Source organism: Hyaloscypha bicolor (assembly GCF_002865645.1).
Source record: "Hyaloscypha bicolor E unplaced genomic scaffold K444scaffold_92, whole genome shotgun sequence".
In the NCBI taxonomy this organism is placed as follows: domain Eukaryota; kingdom Fungi; phylum Ascomycota; class Leotiomycetes; order Helotiales; family Hyaloscyphaceae; genus Hyaloscypha; species Hyaloscypha bicolor.
The window spans coordinates 345,615-366,142 of record NW_020194594.1 but is presented as its reverse complement, the minus strand read 5'-3'; the positions used below and the strand labels follow the sequence as shown (position 1 = coordinate 366,142).

At 40.2% G+C, this 20,528-nt stretch overlaps 6 protein-coding genes across 6 annotated transcripts; 4 read left to right on the top strand and 2 right to left on the bottom strand.

The window, feature by feature from the left end:
* Window positions 1–748: 748 nt before the first annotated feature.
* Window positions 749–3,085, bottom strand: K444DRAFT_591704 (uncharacterized protein; the record flags this gene model as incomplete). Its single annotated transcript, XM_024878203.1, has 6 exons — window positions 749–1,673; window positions 1,721–1,904; window positions 1,960–2,061; window positions 2,123–2,554; window positions 2,615–2,820; window positions 2,875–3,085. 6 exons carry the CDS (start codon window positions 3,083–3,085, stop codon window positions 763–765), a joined length of 2,046 nt encoding a protein of 681 aa, XP_024735314.1. The 3' UTR covers window positions 749–762.
* Window positions 3,086–3,968: 883 nt separating this feature from the next.
* Window positions 3,969–6,613, top strand: K444DRAFT_631001 (uncharacterized protein; the record flags this gene model as incomplete). The annotated part of the gene is made up of 8 exons (XM_024883286.1): window positions 3,969–4,059; window positions 4,113–4,438; window positions 4,563–5,224; window positions 5,270–5,386; window positions 5,433–5,684; window positions 5,734–6,188; window positions 6,239–6,472; window positions 6,528–6,613. The coding sequence occupies 8 exons, from the start codon at window positions 3,969–3,971 to the stop codon at window positions 6,611–6,613; spliced, it is 2,223 nt and encodes a 740-aa protein (XP_024735313.1).
* Window positions 6,446–7,515, bottom strand: K444DRAFT_614192 (uncharacterized protein). Its single transcript, XM_024880494.1, has one exon. It carries the CDS (start codon window positions 7,396–7,398, stop codon window positions 6,712–6,714), a length of 687 nt encoding a protein of 228 aa, XP_024735312.1. The 5' UTR covers window positions 7,399–7,515; the 3' UTR covers window positions 6,446–6,711.
* Window positions 7,516–7,575: 60 nt separating this feature from the next.
* Window positions 7,576–10,839, top strand: K444DRAFT_563738 (uncharacterized protein). The gene is made up of 2 exons (XM_024877037.1): window positions 7,576–8,214; window positions 8,269–10,839. The coding sequence occupies exons 1-2, from the start codon at window positions 7,945–7,947 to the stop codon at window positions 10,468–10,470; spliced, it is 2,472 nt and encodes an 823-aa protein (XP_024735311.1). The 5' UTR covers window positions 7,576–7,944; the 3' UTR covers window positions 10,471–10,839.
* A 1,459-nt stretch (window positions 10,840–12,298) lies between these two features.
* Window positions 12,299–13,177, top strand: K444DRAFT_478480 (HET-domain-containing protein; the record flags this gene model as incomplete). Its single annotated transcript, XM_024872960.1, has 1 exon — window positions 12,299–13,177. A coding segment is annotated over one exon (879 nt), but the record flags the coding sequence as incomplete, so codon positions are not given.
* Window positions 13,178–14,561: 1,384 nt separating this feature from the next.
* On the top strand, window positions 14,562–15,077 carry K444DRAFT_614189 (uncharacterized protein). The gene has a single exon (XM_024880493.1). It carries the CDS (start codon window positions 14,749–14,751, stop codon window positions 15,064–15,066), a length of 318 nt encoding a protein of 105 aa, XP_024735309.1. The 5' UTR covers window positions 14,562–14,748; the 3' UTR covers window positions 15,067–15,077.
* Window positions 15,078–20,528: the final 5,451 nt, after the last annotated feature.

The following is a 20,528-nucleotide window of genomic DNA, read 5'->3' as shown; positions in this document are numbered from 1 at the left end:
CTGACAGGACCAATCACTGCAAGGTCCACGGCCATCAGTTTACTGTCAACAAACTCCTCTCGGACCTAGCCTCCCACGGTACGCCCAAATTTACTATATGGAAAGGCGAAATTTACGACACAACAGCTGCTCTCGCCTCCCTGGTCCATGGAATGTAATCCATCCCGCGATCGTCTCCTCTGTGATCTACACGACTACTCCGTCTCAAACACTCCGTGTGCTTCGATCTGCTACCCTCAGTAACAGGCCCAAGTCACCGTCATGGGACGCCCCTACGGTAGCTATTCGACTTAGCTGGGTAGACAAGATTCCAGAGGAATTTGAAAGATGGGTGCAAGTAGACTAAGGTATATGGTGGGGATATAGGACGCTGCGCAAATTGGGAAAGCTTTGAGATTGAAACGATATGTATACAGTGCTGTTTGGTGATTGTAGATGCCGTGGAATTGAGCGAGAAGGTGGAGATGAAGCTCCAAAAATGGATTTCATGGTTGTTCAAGAATCCTGACAATGGTAGAAATTCATTTTCAGCGCAACCTTGTGACTCGAGACATCTCACATACTTCTGAAATGAATTTGAGTTTGGAAAATTGCAGGTTCTTGTTCAATTGGGCCCGGAAAGTGTTCAAGACTGCTAAGTAGCAGGAGGTGTGGCACGTGACATGTGATGGTCGTCATTACAAAACCCTGTCATATGCTGTCGCATTGACAAATGCACCCTTCTTTTCAATATGTAAAGTTGAATAGTCCAAGGATCAAGTATTAGATATGTTCTGGCACCGGCAATTCATACCTCACGGGTTTGCGCCTGACAGCGGGCTGGCTCATGACCTCCTCATGAGCGGAAGCCCGGGAGATCCCAGTATCAGTTCGATAACTCGCTCTACCACGACTTTGTGCCACAGAAACGCTCTCCGTGACAGGTGACATAGTACCCGATCTAAATCCGTCATCCGTTTCCGCAATCTCGTCCAGTCGCAGCCCCACCTCCCTTTTCCATTCCAGAGACACAATCTCAAGCACCTGAGTCAACCCGTGAGTGTCATGTTTGAATTTCGGTTCTCTTCTGACGTGGAGAGTCTTTCCCTCACGAGCTGATCGAACCTTGACATACACTCGGAACACTACCCAGTAAAGGAACGAAAACAGGACGAGGCAAACGGCTGCAGTGCCACTCGTAAACCATGGGAGCAGATTCGCCGTTCGAGATTGCTTCTTAAAAGCAGGATCGGGTACCCATATTAATATGAGGGGAAACAAACATCCAGTGAGGACGATGAGAGCAGCGGTAATGCTCAGCGCCGGGTACTTTAACTGGGATTTCTCCGCCCAGTGGAGTCTAGGGGATAAACGAAGGTATAGAAGTCCAAATGAGAGGGCGGTAAAACAAACAATATCAATGTCGTATGCAAAGACGGCTGCCAAAAAGCTTTGTGCTGGAGTGGCGGAGTATGGCGAAGGTTTTATGGCCAGAACTGGAACGATGACCAGGATTGTTGTTAGTATCCAGTGAAGAAGTAATGCGGTGGCTGGAGTCTTCTCAGAGTACATTGAAGTAATGTCGGCTTTGGGGGTGCTATTTCCGAAAAGACGGCTAAAGGAGAAGTCATAGCTTTGTGCAAAGAAAAGGGAGTATGGAAGAATTCCTTCCTTTGCAATCTCCTGCTTTACTACTCGAACATCAGCTGGTAGTGAGAGTTTGTGGCTGTGGCTTGATTACCTCGAGCAGCCGTAAAAGTAACGACAATAATATTTCCCATGGCTGAAATAGCTTTTATCACAGAGAAGAAGGTCTGCAGATGCTTGGGGTTGGTGATGGCATGCCCAAGTGTGAGTTGGAAGAAGCGTGCTCCCACATCGATTCCTCCCGGTGTGAACAATTCTTTCTTGGGAATGATTGCTGCCTATGGAGCCTCCATTAGCTTGGAAGAACCACTAAGTGGGAGTTCGATCACATACATAACTCAACATCACAACGTTGTATAGAATTATAACTGTGAGAACCCCATACCAAGACGCGCGTGGGAATGTTTTCCGTGGCTCTTTCAACTCCGATATAACCTTGCTCGTTAGCAAGAACGTAATCGTGTCTGTACCGTTTTGTTGCTTGACAGATACGTACATAGTTGATTTGATGGAACCCGCCGTGGGGGTACATGACATACAACAATGCTTCAGCGTACCTGTACGGCAATCGAGGGCTGTTCTGTGTTGAGAAGGATGTTTTGATACTGAGATTCGTGTTTGCGACGTCGCGATTAATCCAAATCAGCCCGATAATAAAGATGAAAATCAAGAGGATGAACTTCAGAGTACCCAAAACATTGTTCAAAATGATGCCCCACTTCCGAGACATGGTGTGTAGTAGGCAGGCAAATGTATTCGCAGCTAGTGCAATGGCAATAATTCGTCCCGGGGTTTGTTGTGCGTGAGCTGCATCGATAAGGTTTTGTGCTAAAGATACTGAATTTGCAGCAGTGTTCTCGAGGACCATGAAAGTTATTCCAAACAAGCAAGTTGCAAGGAAAGTTGGTTTCTTCAGAAGATAGTTGAACTGTATCGATTTAGATTAGCTTCAAATTGACGAACATCGAGGTTGCCAGAGTGCTCATACATAGTTCAGATTGTCCCCACTTCGCGGAGTGGATGTTTTCTCTCCATTTGGACCAAATGGCCAACGTGGAATGGTAAGGCCAAACTCCATATAAAGAATGACACCTGCAAGAGCAATGACTCCTCCGGATGCCCATAACAGCAGGGATATGCCTATGCTTTGAGTATTTGTGAATATGACAGACGCAGAATTAAAGATTCCGGTTCCTGCCACAAGAATTAACCAGAAGAGTCTTCCATTTCCTTGAGCCGGAGACTTACCAATCATGCGATTAGAGATCAAACATATTGTCGAAAAGTATCCAAGACGAACCGACTCTCTTGGCATTCGCGAGATGATCTTCGATGGATCCTGTTCCGCTACCTCAAGCTCAAGCAAGTCCTCAGGATCAAGGTCGGGGCTCCATTCTGGATCCTCATCTGATCCGTGATTGTTCACCGCAATCGGAGCGTTGCTCCCTGAGTAGGTCATTCTTCCATTCGATAAGATTTCTGCTGGAGATATTTCGTCTTCAAGAAAGGAATAATCCTTCGAGTGCAAAGGAGAATGGATGGCGTGGGAGAAGCAGGATCAATTCAAGAAACAGGCCGTCTAATGGTACGAGGTGGCCGTAAACCTTTTACAGTCATCTAATTAGATGCCAAGCTATTGGCAATACTTCGAATCTGAACTCGGGAGTTGATTTGTTACACTGTCTGACTTAACGACGGAGAGATCCTTTCGTGGAGCTGATAAGTATTGCCAGTGGCTCGCTGGTAGCGAGACGAACGACGCTAAGCCTGACCTCTTATCGTGCATGATTCTACCCCAGATGAGACATATTCCCGCCAAGAAGATTGCACTTGCAGTTGTCAATATAGGTCGCATAATGGACTTGCCAGCAAAGTAAACCATCTCGGTCCTTTGCCGTGACTTCAACTTGCTCAAACCCCCAAACCACCCCGTGTATCGCACATAAACTACATGTTGCAATTCTAGGAGTAAAGTCTAAGGTGACAGAAACTGATTGCATTATTTAAAGGCGTTTTTGTGGCGGTTCGATGATGCTTGGCTTCTGGATATTACCGAAGCCCTTTGCTGCGAGCGTTCGGGTTGATTTACACATGTCTTAGACGCCATCTTGCAAAAGCAAAGTGAAATTTCGGCCCAAAATGGATCCCGACAGAAAGTTTGGGCAAGATTTGGGCTCCTCCCCAAACGAAAGATCCAGCATCGGTAGTCAGGTCGGGTGCAAGAGCAAACATCGATCATCAGCGGGTACATCACAAACCACTTTGTGGTTTTGTGGTTCCTTGCTGGACCTTGCCATTTCTGTCTTTAAAAGATTTGATTCCTTCGTTCGGTAACATCCAGAATGATCCCTCTCAGTATTCAAGACGTCGTGGAGGGCATAGCAACAGCTCAATACCTCTTCAAGACTGGTTTCAGGAAAGCAAACAATGCCAGTCAGTGTCTGCCTCACACTTGAAAGAAGCGAAAATATGTCTAATATCAGCAGATCAGAAATATCGAGAGTTTGGGGAGGATATCAGGAGCCTTGCCATCAACCTAAGTCTGCTCTCCCAGGTTGTCAGGCGAGCGGAACAGCAAGCAGGGTCTTTGAAGCGGGCCAGTCGATCTACGAAACCGGGGTCAGGAGCAAACGCTGCATCCGTACAAGTCTTGGGCAATTTTAAAGAAACATTGAATGAATGCCAGAGTCTGTTGAGTGATGAGACATACTTCCAAAAGAGCGATGAATTCGTGTCGAATGTCAGCTGGTATCATCAGATTGATCCCGAGGTTCAAAAGCTGAGAGAGAAAATTGCTTTTCATAATATAAAGGTAACTACACCTCAAAAATACGCTGGGCATGATGAAATCAATTAACCACTTGGCCAGCTATCAATTTGTTTCAACACGTTGGACGCGTTGGTCTCCCATCCCATTGTTGACCCAATCCGGGAAGAACTGGAAAGTTACTGATGAACGCAGAAAAATCCTAGAAGATCGTTTCTTATTAATCGTTGATTCGACGGATGCGATATTGAATGCAGCAGAGCAATTGGGACAGCAAGTTCGAGGGGACGATGGAAGAAAAGACCACCTCCCCGTCGTGACGACAGAACCGGTGGGGATTCCCCCAGAACTGGAAGGCAGTTTCATAGCCCTTACTCAGCAGGTCTATCCTGACCTGTCCATTATTCCTTTGGATGTTGGCCTTGATGCTGCTGTCTTTTATTTCAACAGAGTCACAAAGACACCGGAGCAACTTCAGCAGAGCGAGATTAGGTACCTCGTTACCATAATCGATATCATGAAAGCGGCATGGATTCTTCGAACGGTGAAGGCAACCCACGACTACCAAATTATTGCAAACTATGCGCCACTTGATGAGTTTGAAGAACAAATAGATCGATGGGGAATGACGGTTGAGCGATTCTTTGCGAAGTTTGATGCGGAACTCTGCGAAGCAATGCGGCGTCTCCTTGGACGGCACTTACTTCCTCCACCAACACCTGACTTGCTTGAAATTTTCGAGAAGGAAAGACAAATATGGCCAGGATATACAGAGCCGGCCCCAATGAAGGAGACAGAGCTCGCAGAATTTGGGTCAAAAATATTATTCGCGTGAGCATCCCTCCCTAACCAAAGACTTTCCTCTAACACTTCCAGCAACCTGGGGTGCGCTAATCCAGGCTACACGCAGACTATGCAACTTTTCCGTCAGACTGAGAAGCGGTTCAACTTGCTTCTTGTGAAGGCATCTGGGGGAAGAGAGAAAGAAACGACGTATGCCGTGTCCCAGCTTCGGGGGTCAGGACTGACCTAGATCCAGGGATGGTTTTGATCTCGAGAAGGTACAGATAGTTCCATCTTACGCAAAGAGGACATGGACCACTCTGGCCTTAGATCCCCAAACGATGGTGTTCAAGACAGATGACATGTCACCTGTATCTCGTACACTTGCGTTTTACCAGACCAAAGGCACGTCAAATGTGCCCTCAACCGATGCGTTCAAGCTGACGTCGAATCCAGATATGTTCGAGTTCCAGTACGCCGTCACTGGGTATAAAGTGATACATGACGAGTGAGTGTGATCCTTACCGCTCATATCAGTGAAGCTGACAACCAAATAGTACTCGGGTACTTACCACATCTTATGAATCCAAACTACTCGGCGGAATGCGAAGACAGGATCTCTGCCGACTCCAGCTCTGGCTCGCACCACCACCAAATATCAACATCCAAACGTCAACGAAAGGTCCCTACTCATCGCCGAGCTCAACACCTCCTGACTCGAGAAGAGCATCACAGACGTCATTCACAAGCAGCAAGTTTGCAAGGAGGAAGTCTTCAGCATCTGCTCTGTCGATGTTTTCCTCTGGAATGCGGTCCTCGTCGTCGTCGAGGAGTTCAGTTGTTAATGATCCACCTTCGCTGCCAAACTTTGACAGTTCTGCGGGTGCTAGCAGTACGAAGGTGGCGATCTATAGCGCCCCTGTGCTACCTTGTATCGTTCTGTTCGCTCATAAAGCACCAGCGCATGATGGCGAGCGAGAAGAGACCCTGAGATCTTTCCTCGTCGTGGACAGTAAGCTGACTTCTGAGGCGCGCTTCTGCATCAAGCTAACACCAATAAAGTCAGCACAGATGTAACTGTTGAGCACGAACTCAGTGAGAGCGATGATACTCACAGTCAATCATACAGTTGTGTCATCGAGCGCAAAGGATCCTACCTCCCTGCGCGACGGTCACCAGAAACAAGCGACGCCAGTAGATGGGACCTGGCAGCTGCTGGTATGCACAAACGGCTGACAGGGACTGAAGTTCTGAAAAAGCTGAAGCATGTCATTATTCAATTTGACGCACATACAAGTAGGTGTACCCGCAATGTTTGTATAACTGAGAAACCAAGCTGACCAACAACAAGACCTCCAACAATTTATGACCAAGTTTAGCCAGGCGAAAGATCTGGCGAAGTTGAGGCTAGCACAATATGTGCAGGCCACTGGCTAAACTCGTGTCCCCATTGAAGATCGAAGTTTGTGGGGACGAGAGCCTCATGATCCGGAATTAAACTGCCACCACCTCCCCAAGGCTTCCATCTCATCATCCTAGGCCAGCACAGATGTCTCCTTCTCCAGCGTCAACCGCAGAATTGCCTGTGCTCCGAATAGCTGAAACCCCGCCTTAGGTGGCTGATACTCCATCTTCACCCCCCTACCCAAATATCCATGAGGAACGTAAAAGATATCTCCACACCCGAACTTGTACTTCTCTCTCAACGCCACCTGTGGTGTATCACTGGTAAGACTAGGATACGGCGCAATCGACAACACTAAAATCACTTTCTCAATCCTGTCAAGTTGCTCCCTCACCCCACGAAGGAAGCTGAGACTAGAACTAGCGGGGAAACGGGTGAGCTCGATTTCAACCTCAGACAACGCTGGAAACTTTGACAGCACTTCGTTCGCCGTATCACTGTGACGCACTCTCTTCTCCGCGACACCGACATATGGATCGATCGTCATCCTTGTAACGAGGTTGAACTTCTCAGATGAAGGGAACCAGACTTTAAGGAGTGACTCTGAGCCGGTGAGCCATTCTAGCTTGAAGGTTTGCTCGCGGTAGAGGATGGTTGTGCCTTCTTCGTTGAAGCGCCGCGAGCATTGGAGGATTGCGTGGTGGATCCAGCGCTTTTCGTCTTTGGGGGCGAGGAGGAGACGGTATATTTGATGCCGGATCTCTGGAGGGAGGGTGAAGAAGATGTGTATTTCTTCTGCAGTTTCCTCGGCGTTCATTGCGGCTGATCCCCAGAGGGTGCTGGATTCTGCGTTGGCTCCTCCCAAGGCACCAGTGTGAGGGGGAAAATTCGTTTAAGCCTCAGGCACGTATTTCGCTTAATTATCGCGCTAAAAAGTATTTAGCCTCGCTCCCAAGTATCTACGAGCTTCACGCTTCTCTTCTAGAATGGACGAGAGTTCTAGAAATCTCTCGGTTGTATCGTGACGTGTGTTTTACCCGGTGAATCGTTTGACCTGGTACTTGGTTCACTTCTGCCTATTTGCCCTCTGGATCTTCAACGCGAGAGACAATTAGGCTGCAGGACGCGTTGAATGTGCTCATCGCCGCCCTGTGGACCCCTCGACCGCGACTGGTTGCTCCCGTCACCTTAGTGACCAGTCACCACCCAATGACCAGTTATCGTGCGGTCGCTCATGGTGAATGGTCACTGATCTGACCCGTGAGCGACCAGAATTCTGCTTAATCACGTGTTGGGTCGTTGGACAATTTTCTGCCCAACTGCACCACCAGACTTTGAACACGAGCTCAACCTTTCAACCCTCATGACCCATAGCATGATGGCGCCGAATAAGATGATACCGTGCAAGTTCTTTGCTCGGGGATCCTGTCGAAACGAAGGCTCTTGCAACTTCATTCATGAGGGAATCATAAGCTCACCTCAAGCACCTTCAGACTCCCGCGCACAAGTTCCGTGCAGATTTTTCTCGCGCCCTGGAGGTTGTCAAAACGGCTCTTGCCCATATCTGCATGATGTAGACGGCCCTAGACTGGATATGAACACTAACCAGCATTTTGAGGTCAATGAAGAGAAGGCAAACAATTCTTCCTTCCACTCGTCTTGAAATCCGTATTGATACAATGAACAGGACCAAGAGCGCGATGATGATTTTATTCGAAATCTTTTAGGAGCATCAGTCTATTTCAATGAATTCGGTCATGTTATCAAAGTGTCTCTCCCAGCAGACTTCTCTCTTGCATGCGTTACTGGCCTTCCGCCAGGCACCACACCTGTAGCAGTAGTCGAGATCCTTCGAGCCTTAGGCTTTGACTTGAACGTCAATTGCATTCGCATCCCTGGATATGCTGCATTGTCGGAGACCAAGGCCATGGTGAAAGTGGAAGACCCGTTATTTGCCAGGAAGCTGAGCACTAGACTCAAGGAACTGAGGTCTACCCTTTGCGCAACACCAATGCCCATTGATATCAAGGGGACAAATTCCAGAAAGGTCTACATATCCTGGCATAGAGCAACTCGAAGTGCATGGGTTAATTTTGGCAATGGTGATATAGCAAACAGGGTCGCACAGAAGTTCAATGAAGGTAGGTACAAATGCTTAGGTCAAATTGTCAAATCCTCCATTGCGAGGCGAAGTCCCAGTCAAGGGAGTCGAGGGAGTCGAGGCGGCTATTCGTACAATCCTGTAGCCTGGACTATTGCATTGAGCGACGTGCCAGGCGATGCGACATCCAAAGACATCGAAGGAGCCATCACCTCTCCGCATGACAACCCACGGCACATTGAATTGGGAGTGGTTAGTTACCGAGGGTCCGAAGCGGAAGTCAGTGTTGAAGTTCGGTCGCACTTGGAGAAGCATGGCCCGCTCGAGAACTTCTATCTTGCGCCCACGTTGAAGGGAAAACGAGTGAAAGCTACGGCCTGGTTTCAGGATGAAGTCGACGCCAGGTCGGCATGCTCGCTGAATAATAGGCCACTTGGTATCCTTGGAGACGGCCAACTCACCATAACACTGGTTCATTCAGCCAAAATCAAAATTTCCACAAAAGTCTATATCGTCTCGAAGAGCAGAATCGACAAGGTAGGCAAGGTATGGAAAGAGCAGCATCTCGTGTTCCGGGTTTACCATGACACCTTACATCAGTATACAACACTGAAGGTTGAGGGCGATAACGCGAAATACTTGGTCGATGCGCGTAGAACTCTTGACGAAATTTTGAATGGGGTTGTCCTAACGGATGGCGAGAATGCGGTTTGGGATACAGCACTCAGCAGCAATGGAAGGGCGTACACGAAGCTCAAGTCAATCGCGGAGGAACTCCACGCTGTCATCATCAGAGACAAATCAATGCGGCAGCTCCGGTTCTATGGACCTCCCGAGAACTTCCGGCAAGTGGTTCGTCAAATCACCGACATGCTTAGAGAAGAATCTTCTTCGAGCTACGAAATAGATCTCCAATCCCATCAGTTCTCCTGGACTATTCATGGTGGCTTCAAGAGCATTGAACAAGCATTGGGAAGGAACGTGGCCATTTTCAACGTGGTATGGAGAAAAATTACTATCAATGGCACACAGCAGCAGTATGAAACAGCTCTGGCAATTATGGACGGCAGGCATGCTGTCCCAATCCCTTCCCTCTCGGGTGATCCTACTAGAGTTGAAGGAGACTGCCCTATCTGCTTCTGCGAAGCCGACAATCCCATCAAAACTTCGTGCAAGCACACATACTGCCTTGAGTGCTTCGAAGAATGCTGCAGATCCGCCGCATCGACCAGCCAAGACGAATTCCAGATCAAATGCCAAGGCGACGAAGGAACGTGCTCAACCGTATTCACCTTACGCGAAGTAAAGGACCATGTCTCGTCACCTGTCTTCGAAACTGTACTCAAGTCAACCTTCGAAGAGTACATCCAACGCCACCCACAGACTTTGCGTTACTGCCCAACTCCAGATTGTGGCTATGTCTACAGGTGTACTACAACCTCAAGCTCGAAGCCTCTGGTATACATGTGTCCAAAGTGTTTTGAGCCGCTCTGCACCTCGTGCCATTCGCGACACGGCAACTACACATGTGCAGAATACAAAGACATTGCATCAGGCGGATACGAGGCACTCGCAAAGTTGAAGAGAGAACTTAATATCAAAGATTGTCCTAAATGCACGACGCCGATGGAGAAGACGGAGGGATGCAATCATATGACTTGCGCAGGCTGCAAGGCGCACATCTGCTGGGTGTGTATGGCTGTCTTCGATACAAGCGAACCTTGCTATACACATATGACGAAGGTGCATGATGGTATTGGACTTGGACTTGAGGGATTTATGAATTAGGGATTGGAACAGGGGGAGGCGTTTGGCTGAATAGGATAGTTTGATCTCCAATGTTGCTGCTCTTGTGACGAGAAGCAGGGAGACTATGCATCCCACCCCCAACTTCTGTGCTCTGAGGCTCTGACGTATGCCCTTCGGTTTCGATTGTTTGAAGGTGACGTTGAGGTGAGGTCACAAACGCGTACAGGCCAGGCTTCTCATCACGATTGCTCGGTCTGTTTCGAAAAGCAAAACCCGAGCCTCGAGAAACTACGCGACTTTTTTTCTGCTTCCTGCATCATTAACAAAAGTCACAAAGTAGGTGGGGTCCATCGAATTCATCAATATCAAAAAGCACTCTCATATTTCTTATATTAAATCAATGCTTGGAAAAAATAAGCCGGCTCGCTGTCAGCGGACTTTGGTCCTTTACCATACATTAACCCATGAACAAACCAAGGCCCGACGATTATATACACAGTCTTCCTATCAATTCCCTTTAGAACCGGCCGTACAACAAGCGACATCGTCATAGCGTCGATCTGAACGAGCACATCCTCTGACTGCGTGTACGGTGGTACGAGCCCAATGTCTCCCTTTATCGTCACTAAGAATCGTGACCGCTGCAAAACATCCATGATGCCAATGTGGACCTTGATTGCCTCAAGAGTGCTCTCGCTCGCCTTCCTGTGGCCGAATTTGGACGTCGACGTTGGCCAAAGCAGCGACGTCAGTTCGTCATTGTGGTGATTGATGCAGTAATTCTCGGGAAGTAAAACAACCCCCCCCCCCCCCCCCTCCCCCCTTGTGTCGATTAGGGGTGTCGATTGGGATCATACTAACTCGTAACCTTAAGAGAGCCTGAAAATTTAGCGATTGAGTACCCGGAACTTATTTGCCTCGTACGCAATAATTGCCTCGCTTATCCTATGCCCCAAAACTAGAGCTCTTATATAAACCTATACAAGTAATTTTTTAGACATTATTAAAACTCTTATTTAGTATCCGGGGTGGTGGTAGGGGGGCTCGTGCCTGGCCTAACTGAGTGAAAGCAAATGGCGCGATCATCTGTTGGGCCTGGGCGGGCACGGGGAGTGCATGTGTAACGCGGGAAAGCATTTCTAGGCAGAAAAGAGAATGAAGATGAGAGAACTGTCATGAACTCAATGCAAAGTAGTTAAAAATTATTGAAGCGTGAAATTTAGCGACGGCTCCTTCGGATGAATGACTTTCGAAATACTCTTGCTCGCCGGTAAGCACTTGAATGAATGGTTCCCTGTTTCCAGAAGATGTCACTCATGAATAAGCGAGGAAGGGCAAAGTGGGGCGCGCCCACGTAATAAAGTTCGGTGCGACTTTCAGGCCTTTCCCTTCCTAGACGTAGGAGATGGCTTTCTATATCTCATTTGGAAAAATAAAACAGGGAAGAGAGTCTGGGGAATAATTTATGACCGCGATTGAAGTTTGACAATCAGATCATATAAAGGCTCCTACATGAGGAGTAGGCCACGAGATGTTTATGAGATAGACTAGCGGTGGGTGCTTATGATTTCCCCTATGTCTCTATATACACAAGCCTTGCTCTGTTGATTTTCACATCAAAGGGTCCAATTCTCCAAATACTATTTCGTGATTCGTCCATCATTGGTGTGGTTAAACGATCATGCAAGCCACGTCATTTATCAACTCAGAACAGCCAAGCCTTCCTCATACAACTTCGATCTTCTTGCCCCTGCCTTGGTAAAAGGCAACTCTGATTGTGTTCAAGTTCTCACCTTGGTGTCGCCTACTGTCTTCCATTATCCCGCCAATCACTCAGTGTCTTTCAAGACAAATCTAGCTTACAGAGATGTGGCTGATCGACTCTACCACTATAAGGCTGAAGTTCGTGACAAGCGCAGGCAGCAGCCCATATGCAATCCTTTCTCACACATGGAACGACAACGATGAAGTCACATTTCAAGAGTTCAATTCCCCTGATCGCGATATTGCCCATCCGAGGTTTCTCAAGATCACGGAGACTTGTCGACTGGCCCGCGGAAGGGGCATCCCGTATGCGTGGGTGGACTCCTGCTGCATCGACAAGACCAGCAGTGCCGAATTGACGGAGGCGATCAATTCAATGTTCCGATGGTATAGGGAGTCGACTATTTGTTTCACGTATCTCGCGGATCTGGCCGTGAGTTCTGAGATCGAACCCGACTTGCCAAAGTGTAAGTGGTTTACACGAGGCTGGACCTTGCAGGAGCTTGTTGCTCCAAGAAATGTCGAGTTCTACGACGAATCTTGGAATCTAATAGGTGCCAAGATTAGTTTGCTGAAACCCCTGATTGAGATAACACGGATTCAAGAGGATGTCCTTCGAGATAGTAATTCACTTCCAAACTATACAGTGGCTATGCGTATGTCTTGGGCAGCAAATCGACAGACGACCCGTGAAGAAGACTTAGCATATTGTCTTCTGGGCATCTTTGATGTCTATCTGCCTCTGATTTATGGGGAGGGGACTAATGCCTTTATCAGATTACAGGAAGCCATTGGGCAAGTAACATACGACCTATCCTTGTTTGCATGGACAGATCAGGACAGTATAGAAACAAGGCAAAGTTACCATGGCATTCTCGCTCGTTCGCCCGCAGAATTCAATGATTGCTCTTCGGTCTGGAAACCTGGTACTTGGGTCTTTCCTACACATGAATACACCATCACGAACAAGGGCGTTCGACTTACAGGCAACCTTTATGATGGCCCGAATGAAGCGGAAGATTCCCTCTTCAATCTTGAGTGTTGGGGGCCGAATGAAGCTGGGCTTGTGTTTATCCGTCTGGTACAGACGCCTAGCGGATACGTACGACATTGTGCAGATACCGTCACTTGTTTGCCGTGGAAGGATGCCGAGAAGTTACAGGGAGGTCCGCGTAAGGAGATTTATATATCCAAGACGATGACACCCACAATATCTGAAAGTCTCACCAAGCGTCTTCGTTGTGGATACTATGCAGAAATTCACAATCAGACCCGATATAGTTGTACGCTGGCTCGAAAGTTCCCTACCAGCCTTTGGAATGTGCAAAAGCAGTGTTTCATGATCGGACCCAACGAAGAGTTCACTGGTTTGCTGGAGCTATCGATTTCTGTCGACCTAGACCCTGAGGTCGAGGGTAGTCGGGAAATGCAACTATATGGAGTGTTGAAATGGCCCAGGGTATTCATTCTCCTCGATAATCTTGCTGGAGGAGGGTCAGCCCACCCCCACAAATGGCAACCTTGGGCAGTCATACTGCCCAATCGCGAGGAAAATTGCATCACAGACTGGCCCCTTGAATGCAATTTCGACATCGTATCAGCTGTACGTTCAATATACAAATATGACCCTTGGTCAACAAGTGGTGCTACCTATACACTGGTTGTTCCTACTGTGGTTCGGTGGCCACTGGATTGTGTACGAGAGCTAGTAGAAGAAAAACACACTGTAGGGCTCACGATTGTCCTCACAATTCAAAGCGACAAGAACAAAACTCCTATTGGATGTCGACTAGTAGTAAAAGTCGACCCTGTACAATGCTAGGAGTGATAATGTAGGCATCCTTCAATAATACACGTGTATACACTGATCCCATATTCGTCATTTTTCCAATGTGATATTATCGAAAATCTTATTCCATCCACTCAAATTCAGAGACGATTATCAGGGAGTCGTCAGAAGTTAGACTGGGCCAACATAAGTGATACACTGACAGAGAATTTCCTCCCCCAACCGGTGAGAATTAAATTACTAGGCCTTCTACCAACTGTGGTGGGATCAGATTCCATAGACAGTACTCGATGTGCAGCGAGCCGTTGAAGCTTGTGCGCCCATACCAAATGATTCCGGCACGAGGCATCTCGTTAAAAATATGTGAATTATAGTCGTGTGATAATTAAAGTGACCTTGTTATGTCCAGCTTCAGGGTCGCCTCGCTTAGTCTCCTCCTAAGACTTCAAAGAATCAACCTCTTATAGAGGGATTCTGGGAGAAACCTGTTGAAGGGACTTTCAAGAGTAGTAGAGTGTTATGTCCGATGCCTTTTAAAGTTTCACTCAGATTGCCTTGTAGAGATAGATCACGTATTGCTAAGGTCATTTGTCAATTGCTCTAATTTTAGCATCTCCGGGCAAACGTCAGTAATCTCGACAGCACTCCGGACCTTCTCTAGCGATAACAAACATCTCCCTTTCCACCTATCTGTACTGGCTAAGCAAATCACATACACACGTAAATTACTCTCTCTCCTTTCTCTACAACATCAACACTGCCTCATGCCCATCAAGAACGGCACACCCAACATGGTTACAGGACAGAAGACAACCAGCCACGCACCCTCAACTCAGAAGGCATCCCCCTCCCTCCACCCACCTACAACCACCTGTGCATCACGCCTCTCATTCCGGGCTCCGTTGATCTCGTCACTCTGGCCGGGCTGGCCGGCATCGATGCATCCAGCAGCGCCAACCCCAAGGCCATCCTGGAGCAAGCCCGCATGCCTATCAAAAGATCAAGACATGTCTCGCGGCCGCAAAGGCTACCCCGCGAGACATTGTCCAGGTCCGGTACTACATTGTGAAGGAGACGGGTGACCTAGACGTGGACAAACTGGATGTGTCGAGCGCGGGTGGGGAGAGGCTTGGATCGAGTTTACGGGGGGCCGGGGGGCGTAGGTCCGGTTGACCATAGCGACCAAAACCTTCTATACCTGATTTTTACCTATTTTCGCCTTGCTTTTAAGGCCGTAAAATCTATTACTTCACGCCACTAACCTTCTTTTATTAATATTACTACCTTTTATTATTAAAACACATTAGAGTTAGTACTGTAGACTGAAATCGCGCTAGGTACGTGTACTGAGCTAAGAGAGTACTGTGTTATGGGCTGAGAGATGTGCTAAATGAGTGCTATGTTCTGAGAGAGTGCTATGCTGTGCGCTAAGAGATACGCTAAATGAGTGCTGTGCGCTGAGTGAGGGCTATGTGCTAAGAGAGTACTATGCCCTAAGAGTGAGTGCCGCGTGTTATATAGGGTGTTCTATACTCGATATCCCGCTTAAATGCACGTGTACCATGCCAAATTTTTTCCTCACTCTCTCCTACTTCTAAATTAAATTATTAATTAACCACAAGACTAATTAGCCTAAAATCAAAAATAGAAATAGGTTAATAGCTAATAAATAATATCCCAAATTAATTAGATCCCTTCTCAAAAATTACCCGTAGTTTTATTATATACCCCCGGAAGCTCTATTTTACTAGTATTTCTGGCCCCCCCTTATTAATATTACTACTAATAAAGGAAACAACGTTCTTTTTAATAACTAGTGCCTTTCTAGGTTTCGCAGGAGTCTTAGTTCTCACTAGAAGAGCCTTTAAAGCCTTCTTTTCCCCAGCTTTCTTATTTTTTTGAGCTTATAATTAAGCCTTCTCTTCGATTCTTACTTTATTAATATTTCCCGCCCTTATAGCCGCCTATAAAGTATTCGCTGCCTTCTTAGTATTCTCTTTTTACTTTTTAAGAGCTTGAGTAGTCTTTTTAGTATTAATTCGTTCTTGTTCTAACTTTGCAAAAGCTTCTTTTTTAGTAAAAAGCTCCTATATTTATTAAATATTCTTTATTAAGAAAAGTATAGGCTTTATATACTCCTCTCTCAAGACATTTAGCCGCTTCCTATAAAACTTACTTTTTTTTAATTCTTTAATATCTTAATTAACTCTTTCTTTATATATCTATTAAATATAGCTTATATAATAAGTTCTTTATTAGCTCTAAAAAGCTTTTTAAGTTTTATTTAGAACGGATTTTTATAAAAATCGGCTTGGAAATATTAAATCGATTTTATAGATTATAGAGTTTTTAATTATTAAATTAATAAAAGAGCAAGTTAAATAAGTATTAGAAAAGTAATTAAATAAATAATAACCTTAAGAATAAATATAGGATTATATAACTAAATATTAGGCTTTATAAATGTCTTTTAAATATTTTCTATTATAAAAGTATTATTTCAAATAAAATAAAATAGCTTTAGGAATTATTTCTTTTTTATTAATATATATTTAAGGCTTTAGACTTATTATTTATTTAGTTCTTTCGAATATATAAGTAATAAAAGACTAAAAAGAACTATATTAAGAAATTAAAATTAATATATTAAATAAAGAGATAAAACAAAAATAATAATATAAAGATTCTAGTATTTATTAATAAATATTATATTAATATAATTTAAATAGCTATTAATAATTAAAAGATATTTTATATAAAAAAAAGAATTATATAACTAGATTAAAGACTTTAATAAGCTATTAAAGCTCTTATATATTACTATTTTATTTATTATTTAATATATTAAAAAAAGTTATTTTACTTTTATAAATCTTATATTTAGGTATTTTATAAATTAAATAATCTACTAGTATATAATAAAGTTATAGGAATTCTTTTACTAATTATAGAAATATATATTAAATAAGTAATAAATTCTCGATTTCTATTATAAATAGCTTATATAACTTTTTCTAATTTATATATTTTCTTAAATATAATTTTCTTTATTCTTATATTATTCTAATTAAAAAGCTTTATTTATTTTAATTATATATATTATTAATAGTAATATAATTATATTTAATAATCTAAAGTAACTAGAATAAAATATATATTAATAAATAATTCTTATAAAATATAAAAAAGAAATATAAAAGGAAATTTAACTAAATTAAAAAATAGTTTATAAATAAAGCTATATTTGCCTTTAATATATTAATTCTCGATATTATATAAATATAAGCTTTTTAGCTTACTTTAATACTATTAGCAAAATTAAAAAACCTAATTCTTTTCTATAATATATCTAATTATTTTTTCTATAAAGTTCTTAATTATTTAATTAATTAGAAGAATCCCATATTTAGTAAAATAATTAATTTAATTAATTAGAATATATTCTTAAGTATTAATAAGGTATTAATGAATCTGGAACTGGAATTCTACTTATAAGATAATTAGTTTTTTAGTATATTAAAAAAGTATAAATTATATTAATTTATATTTCTAGCTATTATAATATAATTAGAAGCTTTAAAGCTTTCGATTTTAATTAGAGCCTTTTATATATCTTCTTTATTAATTATTTTATAAGTATTTAAAAAGAAGAAGTAATTTTTTTAAAAGATATATATTTAAATAAGAAATCGAATATATTTTAAGAATATTATATATTTAGTAATTATATCTTTAATAAATATAAGACTAATTTATAAAAGTATTTTAAGTACTATATAATATATATAATATATTATAATAGAAATAAAATAATATTATAAAAATTTCTATAAAAGATTATAATTAATTTAGTTAATTATAATAAGCCGCCTAATATAATTATAGGTAAAATATCTTTAATAACTATTAAATTAGTAATATATTAGCTTACTATTCTTTTAATATTAGATTTAATTACTAATTTAGTACTTTTTACTTTTATTTATAATATATTATTTATAGAGCTTATTAAGCTTACTAATATACTATTATTTTAATTATTTGTTTTATTAACTAATTTATAATATATTAAAAAAAGTATATTATAATAAAATAATATATAAATAAATAATAGGAAAAGGAAATATAATATAAATAACTAAAGCTTAAATATAGTAAATATAATTATATAAACTAGTATATAACTACTAGTATATAGTTACTATATAATATATTTCATATATCTAAAAAAATATTAATTTAATTATATATATAAATATAATAATAAATAATAGTAAAGGAACTTTAAATTAGATAGAACTATATATATAAATAGAAGTATTTTAGTTACGAGTAATTTTTTAATAAATATTTTATATATTAGTACTAGTATATATAAATCTTATAGCCTTTTATAAATACTAGCTATAAGTTAATTTAGTAATATTATAATATCTATTATTATTTTTATAAAATTAAAATTACTAAATCGCGATTTCTTTTGGCTATATTTATATAAGAAATATATCTAATTATAGCCAAATAAATAAATCTCATATATTATAATTAAATGCTCTAATAATATTTCTCGGTTCTTATTAATTTAAACTATTCCCGATTTCTTTTATCTTTTAATTACTTATTCCCCGGCCTATAATTACTATTCTCTAGTAATTTCTTTTTTCTATTATTAAGATCTAATTTATTATTATTATTATTATTTAATATAATTACTTGGTGCTTCTTCTTTAATATAGACTTTAGAGGAAGTAAAAAAGATAAAGTAAATAAAACAGGAATGAATACTAATAAAAATATTAGATTTACTAGTAAATTTAAATTTATTAAAACTTATTAGCTATAAGAATAAGAATAAAAGTAAGAGAAATTATAATTCCAGGTTCTAAAATAGATAGATTATTTGAATTAAAGTCGTTATTTGATCTATTTTCTATAAGAGTAATCTTTTCTTATATAGCTTTAATTTATTAATTAAAAGTCGAGATAAATAAAGAAGATACTATAGATATAGCTATAGATATAGATATTATATTAGAAGTAATATTAGAAGATCTCTCTAAAAAAGAAAAGAAATTTAGTAAAAGCAATTCTCTATTTCTTTTTTTATATTTATTCTAAATCTCGTTATCTCTTTATTAAATTTTATTAATATTTTAATTAAATATAAAATAAATATACTTTAATATATTCTTATTTAATTAGCTAAAATAAAATAATAAGCTATTAATATCTTTTTTAGCTTTATATATAAGATTAGTTATATAATTAATTCTTTTATTTTTATTCTTTAGTTAAATCTAATTATATTAATACTAATTTTATTAGAATATTAATAAATACTAGCTTACTTTACTTATAAAAGAAACTTTATTTATATATTCTAAAATTATAATTTATTAATTAAGCTTCTAGTCTTTAAATAACGGAATTAATAATAAAAAAGCCTTAGCTAAATATATAATAAATTTCTTATATACTAGTTTTTAATTATAATAAAAAACTATATTAGTAAAGTAATATTTCTATAAATAAGCTTTATATATATATTAAACTATTCTATATTTTATAGCTTAATTTATATAATTTAAGCCTTTTAGTACTTTTCTAAATTAAGAAATTTCTTTATAATTAAAATAGATATATTTTTTCTAGTAAAGCTATTCTTGATCTCTTTTATTTTATATATATATAATATAATAGAAATAAGAATCTTATATTGTTTTTTAATAATAGAAATAAAAGAAATTATTAATTTACTTTTACTAAAGGCCTTTATATATATTTCCTGGCTAAAAATAAAAGATTTAAAGGCTTTATTTCTTTTTTGAGCCAAATCTAATAAAATTAGTAAGTAATATATTAATATTAGATATTAAATAGATAAATATATACTTTTGCCCTAAGTTTCCTAATAGAAATTACTATATAATTACTTTAAATATTCGAGCTTAGCCTATTATCTTCTTTTATATACTTCTATTTTAAGAATTCTTTCTAAAAGATTTATATCCGGGAAATAGTAAAAAGAATAGAAATTAGCTAAGATATTAATTCCTTAATTTCTTAATAATTAGGTAATAGTATTTTAAAGTTGGATTTAACTAGAAAATAATATATTATTTAATATAATAATTAATATAGAAATAATAAAAGCTAGAGAAGAAATAATAGAATTAATTATATTATATAATAAATACTTTATTATAAAGAGAAAATATAATACCTCTTATATAAAACAAGAGTTTTATAAATTAAGATTATTTATTATAAATATTTAGAAATAAAAAAAATAAGAATTTAATTTATAATTAAATATTAGAAAAAAGTATAGCTAATAAATCTAATAGTTTAGTAAATAGTAATATAAAAATAACTAATAGAATAGAACTATAATATATTAATATTATTTTAATTCTTTAGCCTATATTCTTATAACTTTTTCCTTAAATAATTTATATATTAGAGATCTATTTTAAAGATTATTAATAGTAGTATATTACTAATATATAAAAAGAAATAAATATAAGAATTATAAGAAATACTC

Coding starts and splice junctions, on each gene's coding strand:
- K444DRAFT_614192 (XM_024880494.1), bottom strand. CDS start 7,398: ATGAACGCCGAGGAAACTGCAGAAGAAATACACATCTTCTTCACCCTC.
- K444DRAFT_563738 (XM_024877037.1), top strand. CDS start 7,945: ATGACCCATAGCATGATGGCGCCGAATAAGATGATACCGTGCAAGTTC. Junction 8,215..8,268: donor TTGAGGTCAATGAAGAGAAG/GCAAACAATTCT, acceptor TACAATGAACAG/GACCAAGAGCGCGATGATGA.
- K444DRAFT_614189 (XM_024880493.1), top strand. CDS start 14,749: ATGCCCATCAAGAACGGCACACCCAACATGGTTACAGGACAGAAGACA.